Source organism: Theobroma cacao, chromosome 2 (assembly GCF_053813885.1).
Source record: "Theobroma cacao isolate CCN51 chromosome 2, ASM5381388v1, whole genome shotgun sequence".
NCBI classification, from domain to species: Eukaryota; Viridiplantae; Streptophyta; class Magnoliopsida; order Malvales; family Malvaceae; genus Theobroma; species Theobroma cacao.
The window spans coordinates 12,495,228-12,509,504 of record NC_142640.1 but is presented as its reverse complement, the minus strand read 5'-3'; the positions used below and the strand labels follow the sequence as shown (position 1 = coordinate 12,509,504).

General features: G+C 32.4%; 1 protein-coding gene across 1 annotated transcript; it reads left to right on the top strand.

Moving 5' to 3' along the window:
• Positions 1–671: 671 nt before the first annotated feature.
• LOC18608807 (nudix hydrolase 13, mitochondrial-like) lies at positions 672–4,703 on the top strand. The gene is made up of 6 exons (XM_007043681.3): positions 672–1,150; positions 1,244–1,324; positions 2,176–2,290; positions 2,427–2,510; positions 3,719–3,868; positions 4,183–4,703. Exons 2-6 carry the CDS (start codon positions 1,254–1,256, stop codon positions 4,375–4,377), a joined length of 615 nt encoding a protein of 204 aa, XP_007043743.1. The 5' UTR covers positions 672–1,150; positions 1,244–1,253; the 3' UTR covers positions 4,378–4,703.
• The last annotated feature ends 9,574 nt before the right edge of the window (positions 4,704–14,277 follow it).

Genomic DNA, 14,277 nt, shown 5'->3' with positions numbered 1-14,277 from the left:
TTTCAAGCCTATTGGTAATGTACGTTTACCCCGACCAACAATCCCAAAGAAGCACCAAATCGTGCTCCCTAGTGCTCTCTTGGAGAGCACCACAATGGGGAACACCAGATCGATGCTCCTAGGGAGCACAAAGACCTATGCTCTCAGGGGGCACCGCGATGGGTGCTCCTCAATAGAGCGCAATTTGGCCAAATCTGGCACACTCTGGCTAGTGGGGTGGTTGACCGGTGAAAGATAGAGGAGAGTGTTTTTTTATTTAAAAAATTATAATTTGTAATTTTTAAAATTAATGAAAGATAAAATTATTTTTTTAATATTGTAATGTAATTAAATTAATAAAAACATTTGGAAAGATATTTTTTAAAGGATTGTATATTTTAAAATTAATAGATAGGTGTGAAATTATGATTAAAAAACTTAAAAAGATGTTAATATATTTTATTTTTTTAAAGTATTCCTCAATTCAAGTCTTGCGTGTTAAATGCATAATGAAAGCCAAGTTTTATGAAGGAACAATGTTTCACTACATGCCCAAGTCAACTCCTAGTCTTCAAGGAAAGCAATGATGAGTCAGAGGGGACCGTTCCCCAACTTAAATTAGACGGTGGAAAAGGCCCTGTGACGATGGTTCCATGATAGACGACGTCCTTCGCCTTATAAAAACAACAGATTAGAAGAAAGCAGATTGGAAAACACTGGAAAGTATTTCTTTGAGGAAAAGATGAGGATCATGTTTCATGATTCAATCATCCCACAAAAGTCACAGTTTTGAATAACAGCAGTACCAGGAATTTTAAAATCCTGGCTGAGGGTAGTTCCGTTGATTTGGTCCCCGCTGAAACCTTCTCTTTCTCTCCTGCTGGTAAAACGAGACAATTTCTGTGAAGGAGCACTCCAACATTCTCTTCTTTTTAAAACTCTTACCAGAAAATAAAAATCTTTGTAGCCGTTGCCGTTATTGACTTGCTTGTTTCCTCCTCTTTCCTATTAAAAACTCGGAGCATGCCAACTTTTTTCCTCATTCTTTATGCTTTCTCATTGCTTTGGTCTTAAACCGAAAAGCTTCCCTGTTGCTTTCACCTAAAGGGTCAAGATTTTCTGCTTCTCTCTCACTGAATGCAGCTTTTGATCACCCAATATAACAATCCAGGTAACCACTATTTCTTTGCATCTCTAATCTTCTGCTCTTGTTGTAACTTAATTAATCATCTTTCTTTTGTTTATGTATTTTGGGATGCTGCAGACAGTATCTCATGTCGTTTCTACCGGCACGAAAAGGGAGACACAGACAACGGTACGAGGATCATCTGAGGCTTGTAGCTGGGTAATCTCAAATTTCACCACTTGTTTCTCTTTTTATTTTTTTTTTATTCTTTTCCTTATGTTCTGCTTCTTGTTCTTGCCTCTCTTCTTACATCTCTAGCCTGTGAAAATTAACAAGTAATGCCATTGTAGTAACCTTATTCTAAGTGTTGATAATAACAACATAATTTCAGCTGGATAGGGTGTCCCTTGTCTTCCTTATGGGTGTTATGAATTAGTGGCAAGCATCATCTTTTCAAACAGAAAAGAGAGCAAAATAACAGAGGTGCCAAATTACTGTGGTTCACATGATTGTACCTTTGCTTTTATGTCAATTTTCGCTATAAACACTAAAACAGAGATGGACCCTTGCATTGACTTTCTATGGCCCCTTCTTATCTTGATATTTAATTTCTCCACATCCATTTCTTCTACAAGGTCTTTTAGAAAAAAATAAAAAATAAAAACAATAAGGATACCGTTGGTCATGCTTTTATACAGAAAAGATAAAATAGAATAATTTGATGCATTAAAGTAATATTTTTTCTTGAGAGGGTGGTTGGGGTGGAGGTGGAAAGAAGCAGGATTGGCTGGGTTAATTAACACGGGTGTCTAATTAAATGATGAAATTGATCTAATTACTTGTTTGAAATAAAGCAGGTAACAAGCACCCTTCAGTTTAATGTATAAGCAAGTGCGAAATATCATTTACAGATTGACTTATTGGAATCTTTAGAAGAGGTGTAATATTATCAGCTGCTACCCCACGTACTACTTTTTATAGATGCATATTCTTCTTACATAAACATCTGCATAGCTGCTTTGTCTCTGTGGTCTTTTTTACTCAGTTGCTCCGTCTGGTGCGAAAAACAGGTGTATTCCATACAGACTCAAGAAAGATGTTGAGGATAGAAACGGCAATGTCACCAGCAGGATTACTGTTCTCATGATATCCACGCCCAATCGTGATGATCTTGTGTTCCCTAAGGTATATACTTATCTTCCCACTCCTCTGTTCCCGCATTGGATACTAGACTATTTACTCTATCTGATGCACTGATATGAGAACCGTACTATGGATGGAAATGCTGATGTCAAGGTTGTTTATTTTATGTGATGGTCAGGGTGGATGGGAAGATGATGAGACTGTTCATGAAGCTGCATGTCGCGAGGCCTTGGAGGAAGCCGGAGTGAAAGGAATACTTGATGTAGGTTTCAGTATCCCTTCTTGGCATAGGCATGACTGCCTAACTTCTATTATGAATACTCTTGCTTATTACATTTAATGTCTCATCCGGAATTATAAGCAATTATTTAATAATCATATTATGGATACTGGAGTTATCTAACTTCTTCTCCTTTTAATTAAGTTGACGCTTTAAGAAATCTAAAGAATATACAACGCCTTTCTAAATTGCCATGAGGGCTGTTGGCTAGGTAGTTGGAGAATGGAAAATATTCAGGCTAAACTTTAGAAGTCACGTCCAGCCAAGCCAAAAGATTTTAATTCTTATGCAGAAGAACAAGCGACTCATACTTGAAGTTGCAAGAAATATTACATTGAAGTGTGTTTAATACCCCTTTTTTGCTCCTAAATTACCGGTAAAGCTAATGCTTATTGGCTCTGGCTAATCTATATTGTTTGATTCATTAATCCATCTAAATTTCTTGTTCAACATATGTCTCTTCCCAGATGTATGCAGTAAAAGAATTCGACTGGTTTCAATTATAATCAGTCAGTACTGGCAGGTTGAGGGTCTTTAATTCGATGAAAATGGTAATTTACTTATGAATCTGGATATAAATAAGTTTTACTTATCAGATATGCTCTATGGCATGATGAAACATTGATTATGGTCACACGAAGAAACGGAAAAAGATGAAATTATCTTAGAAAGGAAAATGGGACATGAGGCAACCATACGGTGTTGGTCTGCTGCTCGCTGCAGTCAAAATTGTTATGCTGATCCTGCGCATGTTTCTTTTCTTTACAAGTTCAATGAGCATGAGCTGTTGAAATATGTATGCTACTCATGACTCGTGCTAATATGAAGCTGTATAGCTGCTTCCCTTTCATCTAAAGCACATGGCTCAGTAGTTGGTGCACAAGTTTCAACAGCATCTAAAACGATTCCTGTTTTGAATTGCCCTCTTCCATATTTCAAAATGGAATGAGTTTTGCTTTGGTCTTGTAATCTTTTACACATATCCACGTTTGATAATGCAGAAAATTTTATGAGGTTTTCATTCCAATATTTAGGTACCTGTATTTCTACTTGTACTTAAACTGCACAAAATCATTGCTGCGTGCTGACAGTAACAGGTGCAGATGATGTATCATGTTATTATGTTGGACTGACATTGTTTACATAAATCTGTGTTTTCAATATATAATGGAGCCATTCACTTGATTCAGGAGAATCGACTAGGAGTTTGGGAGTTTAGAAGCAAGAGCAAACAGAACAGCTGCAGCCTGGAAGGTGGTTGTAGAGGTTATATGTTTGCCTTGGAGGTGACTGAAGAACTTGAGTCATGGGCAGAGCAGACTACCTACAAGAGGAAATGGGTCAGTAAGAAAAATAAAGGTTTAACTAGACTTTAGGAATCTAACTCACACATCGCACATATTGGCCATATGGAGAAGATTGCCTTTAACATAAAATGATAAATGATCTTCGCGATGCCCGAAGTGCAACATTTTCTAGGCAGTTATTATAGTTGTTAGCATGTTTGGGGAACAGTCTAGAAGATGGATTTGCCTTTATGACCACTAGAACTTGATTAGTACCTTGTACTTTCTGCCAATTTAATCATATAATTATATTTGAACTATGTATATGAGTGAACTGTTTGATGACTTATTATTGTTTGTCTTTACAGCTTTCCCCAGAAGAAGCGTATAAATTTTGCCGGTATGAGTGGATGAGAGATGCTCTTCAAGTATTCTTAGCAGGCATCAAGAAAGACAGGATGAGTGGGAGGGCAGAAAAGCTGGCGGATCTCCCCATGTTCCCAGCGGCGGATGCCCTGGCAGAGCATCAGATGTCTTTGACCAAGTGTATTGTGCAGGGTTAATGAGACGTAGACAAATGTTTTCAGTTAGCTGCTTGCCATCATTAGCGGTTGAATATTGGGTCACATTCAGTCTTCTAGTTTCCTCTTCTCGTACATTTCTGTGAAAACTAGCAAACGTGGAGAAGAAATGAAGTAGGCGTCTTTGTTAATATTAATGGATTCCCCTCCCAAAAGGAATTCCTTTTCTTAATCAAACCACCATTTACCTGCTTCTCAGTGCCACTCACATCCTTTTCTGATTGCAATTAGCTTTCAACCCATAAAATGCAATGCATTTCTTGTTATACAATTAAATTTTAATTAACTCTAATTTTCTTTCTTTTTTATTTTCTTAAATTTCTTTGTTTTGTAATTTTCAATTATTTTCTTCGAGTTATACTACACAAAATTCACTTCATCAATAGAAAAAATTGCTTTTATTTTGAATAAAATTTATACATATCCTTATTAATCTATTATCTTATTAATATATATACACATTCTTATATATTGTATATTCATTTAATTAAATTTTAAAGATAAAATATTATATGACCAAATATTTTATAATTTTTAATTTCAAAAAGATGAATATAAAAGTTAAGTAAATACTTCAATTATGCAATTAAGAATGGTTATTTATTCATATTAATTAAGAAGAAAAAAAAGATGATTAGAAAACAAAGCAAGAGAGATGACGGCAATATTTATGTTAATATATGTTATTATATTTACTTATGTAGTTTAAAAATATGTTGCTTTTGCTTAAAGAGATATTTTATTCTACAGAAAACAAATTAATAGCTATAAATTCAACATATTTGCTTCTCTAATTATTACCATGATGTGTAACATAGACCACACGGATGTATGCTTCTAGGTAAATAGTAGTTTTTTCCCCTATAATAAAATGTATTATTTCCGTATAGGCCTTACTGAAGGGCTTTTTGTATTCAAGTTACAATGTGATTAAATGATAAATAAATTATACATTTTAGTAGACAATATTTTTTTTATGTAACCTAACAGTTTGCTTGATAGATGATAAATTCAAATTATCCATGTTTATTGTAATTTGTACTTAAAAAATATATGCAGTAGTTTTTTCCCTTAAAATGAAAGGTATTATTTTTGTTATTGTGGGTCTCAATCAAGGCTTTTTTTTTTAAATAAACTATAAACAAAATAATTCATAAATTGGGCATAATATTTTTAAAAAAACTCCTAAATTATTTTAACAAATTTAAATAAATCTTTATTCTTTTATTGTGTTCAATTTAGTCTTTGTATTTTTATTTTGAGTCAAATAGGTTATTATGACTAACAGTTAACTAACTATTATTAATCAAAAAGTTACTTGTTATTTTATATTCACGCGGTATTGACGTGAAATATGAAAAATATCATATGATCATGTCATATCATTATCCATTATGCATGTCATTTCAACACCACATGACATAAAAATGAAAAGTGATGTTTTGATTACTGACAGTTAGTCAACGTTTATTTATAAAGGCTTATTTAGTAAAAAATAAAAGTATATGAACTTGATTGATGTAATAAAAGAATAAGAATTTTTTTAAATAATTCAAGAACTTTTTTAAGTATTATGTCAATACATTACGCATTTTATTAGGCACTCAATTGCTTTATGTATATTATTTTCTGAATGGTAGGCCTTGATCAAGGTTTCTTTATTTTTCTTAAAATTTAAACTATAAGATGAATTGGTGAATAAATTATGCATTTATTAGACAATCAATTTCCTTTCTGTTTCTATGTAGCCAATAAAGTTTTTTTATAAATGATAATATAAAAACTGAAATTATCTTTATTTACAAAATCTAAATCAAGTTTTTTTTTAAAAAAAAAAACTATATGGTGAAATAATGAATAAATTATGTATTTATTACACATTCTTCTTTAATATACACTATTTTTGTGATTGTAGGCCTCAATCAAGGTTTTATCATTTAAATCTAAACTGTGGAGTGAAATGATGAATAAATTATGTATTTTATTAGACAATCAAATTTTCTATTTAGCCAAACAGTTTTTTTTAATAGATGATAAAATAAAAAAGTTGAAAAGTATCTTTGTTTACTGAATTTGAATTTTTATTTAAAAGTTGCATCTATGTTCAATTTACTTTTAATTAGATTTACTTAATCAATTGCTCAAGTACTTACTAAAACAAACTTAATTTTAAATTCTATACATATTCTATACAAAATCATTATTTATGATTTTCAAAATTTTAGGAACAAGTTGAAGAGAAAAAAATATTTGAAGTTGAAAGGCATAATACCTTAAAAAACTTTTGAACTATACACGATTATTTATATAACTTCCCTCCTTTTATTGTATTTCAACAAGTCTTTAAACTTTTATTTTAAGCTAAATAAACCATTAAGACTAACGGAAAGATAGTTGTCATTTGTCCCATTAACAGTTATTAGGGCTGTGCAAACGGGTAGTTCGGTTAGTTCGGTTACTAGATATCCAGTAACCGAATTAACCGAACTCATCTATGAAACTAATCGAAACCGAACCAAAGTGAAGAGCTAACCGAACTAACCGAAACCGAACTAACTCGATTAGTTCGGTTCTGTTACCAAAAACCAAACTCAATCATTTTTTTTTCTAATTCTTGTTTGCCTTCTGAATTTTTAGGCACATTTTGCCGAGGGAAGCAACTTTGACTTCCAAAAATACATAAAAAGAGCATTGGAAAAGAACTTTGGAGTGGTTGTGGGAATAAAGTTGGTTTTTGATAAGAAATCTTGATGTTTCCCTCCATATTAAACCCAATAGAATAAAGTTAATAATAATAGAAAGATAACATTAAAACTACAATCGCAAACAAAACCATGAACTCTTTCAGACAATAGCATTGGTAGCACTTGCAATTCTAGGCCACAAATCGGCACACTCTTTTCCAATGGGACCAGTGATAGCAGATCCTAAGAATACCAAATCAATGAACCCAAATAAGTTTCAAATATCAAATCCAACAACATATCAATTTATGCTCGTGAACCGCAAATAAATAATAAAGGCATTGACATAAATAGCCTAAAAAAAAGGTAATTCCACTACACTAAAGGCAACAACAATCACAGACAAAAAATCATCTCTCAAGTCATGTTTGGGAAACCATACTTCTAAAAAAGATAACTGATATTTCTCAGGTTTTATGATAACTTGGAAGAATAGAAAAGAAAATCTTTACAAAATCAGTGAATGGTCTCCTTTTCATAATTTAGATTCGACAGCAACAAATTTGCAAGAAAATTTTTCCAATACAATAGCTAGCTTAAATTCAATGAATAGTATTTGTATAAACCCAAAGAAAAGTTAAGGGAGCTTAAAGAAAAGTAGTAATAGGTCAAAGAAAGGTAAGGTGATTAAAAAGGTTAGAACAACATCACCAAAATCAAGTTGACAACATATTTTCTTACTCAAACATTCAGAGAAGGAATTTAACTCTAAGAACTGAGGCTATGAAAATTTAGGAACTATCAAAGAGGTTAGGGTTGGGTTTTCTAGACAACAAAGAATTTGAGATTCAAAAGATAGTGGATTTAGAAAGGGCAAATAAAGGTTAACACTCTTCATTAGAGCCACAATCATCTTGAAACAATGAGGTATGACTTTTAGTTCTCTTTATGTCTGAATTTAGTTTTTCATGAAAATTATTACTTTGAATATTAAGGGTTTAAGGAATAAAGAAAGAAAAGAGTGGTTAAACAGTTAGTGAGAAAAGAAAAACTTGATATGTTGTTTCTTCAAGAAACAAAAATTAAAAATGCTGACAGCAAAACTGTAAGGTCAATTTAGGGTAGTGGTAGCTATCAAAGTAGAGTTGTTGCTTCAATAGGGGCATAAGGAGGATTATTAACTATGTGGAGTGATCAATTTTTTGCTGTTGAACATTATTTTGAATCTAAGCATTTATTACTGATGGTGGGTATGATAAAGTATTAGAACTTTAGATGCGGATTAAGGAACATGTATGCACTAAATGTTGATAATGAGAGACAAACAATGTGGGAAGAGATAAAAGGGATTATGGGATCAATAGAAGGCCCGTGGTGTCTAGGGGAGACTTCAATGTTAAGGTTAACAAAAGGAAGAGAATTGGCAATAGCTACAATGTCCATGCCATGGACTAATTTAAGGCTTTATACAGAAAATGGAATTAATTGCTTTGCTAATGAGTGGTGGTAACTTCACATATAGGAATTTCAGGGAAAATGAGGCTTTTAGCAAACTTGATAGATTCTTAGTTAGTGAGGAAATTTTAGATAGGCATAGGGAGATGGTTTAGAGAAGATTACCAACATCACTATCAAACCACAACCTAGTAGTGTTGGGGGCTATTTGTACGGATTAGGGTCCACAAGCTTTCAAGTTCTTCAACCATTAGTTGAATGAGAGCTCCTTTGATACTATGTTTAGAAAAGCTTAGGGGGAGAAAAATAAAAGTGGTGAAATTCAAGGGGTATTTGAGGGAAATTGAAGAAAGTCAAACCCATGATCAGGGAATGGTAGCATAGGAAGTTAGGAGATTTTCAAAGAAGGATAAAGGAGATTGAATCACAGCAGAGGATATACTTGTTAGATTGCATCTAAAAAGTGGAGAGACATAGTGAGGACAAAAAGAGAAGAATTGTGGAAACTTCATAGAGATGTGGAAAAGGAATGGCATCAAAAATCAAAGGTGAAGTGGTATGTGGAAGGGGATAGGAATACTAGATTTCTCCACTCAATTGCATCATTGAGGAGGAGATCTAACTTCATTCCATACCTTAAAATAGAGAACCAAGTGATAGAAAAACCTTATCAGATCAAAGAAAGCATTGCAAATTATTTTGAAATAATTTACAAAAAGGATAAGAAAGCAAAAGTTAGGGAATTGAGCAGTAAGCTCAAGACGTTGGAGAGACGTAGAGCCAAGGAGTTGGAGAGGAAGATCACGAAGAAAGAAGTGAGGGAGGTCATTGACTCTTGCAATGGGTATAAAGCTACAGGACCGGATGGCTTCAATCTGAACATTTTTAAAAAATAATGGCAAGTAAGAAAATGTGAACTTATAAGATTTATTGTCAAATTTTTCGAGATTGAGGACATTGAGGGGTATATTAATGCCCCTTTCATCACCCTTATACCTAATTGCACTTCCTTAGAAAGTATTAGGGACTACAGACCTATAAGTCTAGTGGGTAGCATCTACAAAATTATTGCTAAGATACTAGCTAACAGATTAAGGTTAGTTATAGGGGAGTAATCAGTAACCAACAATTTGCTTTCATCAAAGGTAAGTAACTTGTCGATTGTTCCCTTATCGCCAATAAGGTAGTGGATGTCATGATGAAGGACAAGAGAGGGGTTTGTTCTTCAAGGTAGATTTTGAGAAAGCTTATGATATAATTAGTTGAGACCTTCTTGACTTTATCCTAGGTAAAATGGGGTTTAGGAAGAAATGAAGAAGTTGGGTTAGAGCTTTCATTTCAACAGTTAGGATTTCTATGCTGGTCAATGGAATCCCTATCAAGCAGTTTAGGAGAAGGAAAGGGCTCAAACATGGATGCTCGTTATCTTTATTTCTTTTTAACTGTGTCGTTGAAGCTTTTAGTATACTCATGAGTGAGGCGGTTATGTTAGGTGTCTATAAAAGAATAGATATAGACACTAGTGGGCTCGTTGTCTCACATCTACAGTTTGCAACTGACACTATCATTATGTGTAGGTCAGAATGGGAATCAATTAGGAACGTAAAAAGAATTTTGAGATGTTTTCAATTAATTTCAAGGCTTTACACCAATTTCAAAAAAGCAGTCTCTTTAGGATAAGGCTTGAGGAGGAAAGAGCAGTGGAATAGGCAAGTAGGATTAGGTGTAAAAGGGAGAAATTTCCATCTAGGTACCTTAGGCTGCCTTTAGGTGTCAAAACCAATTTCAAAGATATCTGGAGGCCAGTAGTGGAAAAGTTTGAAAATTGGTTAGTAGGTTGGAAGGATAGAATGTTGTCCTTAAGAGGTAGAGTCACTTTCATTAACTCAGTCCTCACTAGTCTATAAGTTTTTAATAAGTCGTTGTTCAAATCGCTGGTAGGGGTAAGTTAGGAGCTAGAAAAAATTCAACGAAGATTTCTTTGGAATAGGGCATCTGATGAAAGAAAGATTTATTATGTGGACTAGAGGACACTTTATACATACAAGGAGTTTGGAGGGTTTAGGTGGGTCAATTTGTAGACTAAGAATTCTGCCTTATTGAATAAATGGATATGGAGATATGAAAATGAGAAATATAGTTGGTGGATGAGGACTTTAGTTGAGAAGGATGAGGGAGACTCTATCACTCTGTTACCAGTGTCAGGGAAGCCCAACAAACAATTACTCATCTTGAAAAACATTGTCAAACCTATCAGAAAAGGGGGAGAGACTAGCATCATTGTTTCGAGAAGGGATTGGCTTCATTTTAAGTACAAGGGATTATCTTGATTTTTGGAATAAGGAATGGATTGAAAGGTTGATTTTGAGGCAAGCTTTCCCCATAATTTATGCCATAACAAATAACGAAGTTTGCAAAGTTAAGGAGTATGGTGACTGGACTAAAGGATAGTGAAAGTGGAGAATTGAGCTAAAACGCAGCCTATTCGGGTGGGAAAAAGACTAGTGGGATCATATGATTAGAATTATTAGTGACAACCTTATAATAGATTGTTATGAGGACAAGGTCATTTGGAAATAGAGGCCAAATGGAGAATATTCTATCATTTCTTACTGTAGAACTATAATTCCAAGAAATGGGGTCATGAATGAGCATTGGAAAAAATTATGGCAAGGAATAGCCCAATGAGAGTTGGAATCTTCTGTTGGAAAGTCTTAAAAGGTAGATGTTATTGATTTCTCACGCAAGTGCACATATTGTTAATAAGTAATATAATAGTAAGCAAAATTTGTTCTCATGGAGAATTGAATTAATTCTTAATTACTAACTACTAAAATTTTAACACCCTAATCTTATCCAAACAACTTAATTATTAGAAAGAAAAATTGAAACTAATAACTAAAACTAATATAAAATCCATCAACAAAATTATTTTATTAAATTCAAGTGACTACCAAACCTATGATTATGATATCTAATAACTCTATGATTAGAGTTATCTGAGCTTAATTTAATAGTAATTTAGCTTAGCTCTTGTAATCATGCATAAAAACTAATAGATTTTATTTAATTATTTTAAATTAGTTAATTTAGGTGAGTCAATCTAATTTTAGTTACTTTTATGCTTAATTAGGTGTTAATGTGGTTAAGATAGGTTGTTGCTAATTTATTTGTGCTTTTGTAGTTGTTTAATGAAGGAAGAATTTTAATGGAAGAATGAGAGCAACTTTGAGGTGCAGACTTCCACTGCATATATTTTGTATTTCAGGCATAACTCTCTCTACAAAACTAAAATGAGATGATTCTTAGATCACTAGAAAGGTAAGAGAAAACTCTACAACTTTCATGTTTACCACTTTGCCCATTTCGGCTTGGAAGGTGGTTAAAAATCTTATCAAATTTGACACACTGTATTTGTCTTAGAGCAATTACGATTTTTGTTAATTAATTAGGTAAGGCTGTGATCCACGTAGTCTAATGAGGAAATCTAGATTGGAATTGACTTCTTTCTTCACCCAACTTGGCCTAACTTTAAAGCCTATAAAAACAACCTTTTGGGAGACTTAAAAAAAAAAAGAAAAAAAAACACTAGATTGACAACTAAGAGTCAAGCCACAAAGTTATTGAAGTTAAGAAGAATTTGAAAGATTCAAAGAGATTTAGAGATCAAGAATACAATTCTTGGGTTTTTCTATCTTTTTTTTATTTTTTTATTTTTCTTAGTTTGATTTAAATGTTTAAATTTTGTTTGATGATGATGTGTGACTTGATAGGGAACTAATTCATTAATCTAACATTATAATTGAACTCAATATAGAGTCTGAATTATTTATCTCTCTTTTACTTATGTTTGATGGATTTAAGTTATTTATTTTATTCTATTCTTAATGCTTCTAATTGACTAGCCACCAATAAGATTGAATTGGAAACTTAATGACGAAGGAGATCTAAGTAGACCTAAAATAGAATAGTGTATGATCGAATGCACTTATTTGATGAGGTGATTTGATTTGCATATAGGGTAGACATACACCTATAAGCCATACATAGCCATGATTAAAGCATGAACTTAATGAATCTTTCTTCAATATAATTTGCATAGATATATAGTAAATTAATTGGGAGAGGTATTTTTATGAGAAACTTGACAAAGACTTGTTAATAATTTAGGACTCTAGATTATCAACTTAATCCATTAAACTAAGTTAAGAGAGAGAGAGAATAATCAGATGAAGTATTAAGAGACATCATAATCTTAAGTCTGGTAGTTAAGTGAGTTTTATAAAAAAAATTACTATTTAATTTTAGTTTCAGTTTATTGGTTTAGTTTTTCTTTTTAATAATTTTAAATTCAATTGTTTGGATAAGATTAAGGTGTTACAATTTTAGTAGTTAACAGTAAGAAGTAATTCAATTCTCTGTGGGATCGACAAACTTCTCATTATTATATTATCTTTTTGATACATATACTTGCGTTGGTAGAAAATTGAACAGTAATATCCCTCAATACTTCATCTAAATATTGTCTCTCTCTCTTAACTCAGTTTAATAGATTAAGTTGCTAACTTAAAGTCCTAAATTATTTACAAGTCTCTGTCAAGTTTCTCATAAAAATACCTCTCTATTTAATTTACTATATGTCTATACAAATTATATTGAAGAAAGATTCATTAAGTTCATACTCTAATCCTCACTACGTATAGCTTATAGGTGTATGTCTACCCTGTATGCAAATCAAACCACCTCATTAACTAAGTGCATTCAATTATACGCTATTCTATTCAAGGTATATCTAAATCTTTTTCATCAAGGTTTAACTTAAATTTCCAATTCAATCTAATTGGTGATCAGACAATTAGAAATATTAAGAACAGAATAAAATAAACAACTTAAATCCATCAAACATAAGTAAAAGAAAGATAAATAAATTAGACTACATATTGAATTTAATAATAATCTAAGATAAACAACTTAGTTCCCCATCAAGTCACACATCATCATCAAATTAAAGTTAATCATCAAAACCAAAACCAAGAAAATAAAATAACAACAAAAAGATAAAAGAAACACAAGAGTTGAATTCTTGATCTTCAACGCTTCTTAAATTCTTCAATTTCTTCTTTAGCTCCAATGAGACTTTTCTTTAATCATTTTGTGGCTTGATTTTCAACTTTCAATTTAGTGTTTTGTTCTCTCTTTTTAAAAGTCCTCCAAAAGGTTGGTTTTATAGTGCTTTGAAGATAGGCCAAGTTGAGCAAAGAAAGAATTCAATTTGAACTAGAATTTTCTCATCAAACTATGTGGGCTGCGGCCTACTTCCTCCAAAGTCGCAGCCTTGACCATTTAAAAAGCAAAAATCATAATTGTTTTAGGACTGTTGTAATGCCTCAATTTAGACAGGATTTTTGACCACCTTCCAGGCTGAACTGGGTAAATTGGTAAACATGAAAGTTGTATATTTTTCTCTTAAATTTCCAATGGTCAAAGAATCACTTCATTTGGAGCCTTGTAGAGAGAGTTGTGGCCAAAATACCAAAACATGTGCAGTGGAGATTTGCACCTTGAAATTACTCTTCTTCTTCCACTAAAATTCTTCTTTCATTAAACCTACAAAAGCATAAATAAATCAATAAAAATCTATCTTAATCACATTAACACTAAATTAAGCATAAAATTAACTAAGATTAGATTGACTCACCTAAATTACTACTTTAAAATAATTTAAATAAAACTTACTAATTTT

What these genes read in the sequence shown, in the direction of transcription:
- LOC18608807 (XM_007043681.3), top strand. Translation starts at nt 1,254, where the DNA reads ATGTCGTTTCTACCGGCACGAAAAGGGAGACACAGACAACGGTACGAG. An exon ending in ATGATCTTGTGTTCCCTAAG is followed by an intron (nt 2,291 to 2,426) that starts GTATATACTTAT and finishes TGTGATGGTCAG; the next exon opens with GGTGGATGGGAAGATGATGA. An exon ending in GAGTGAAAGGAATACTTGAT is followed by an intron (nt 2,511 to 3,718) that starts GTAGGTTTCAGT and finishes CACTTGATTCAG; the next exon opens with GAGAATCGACTAGGAGTTTG.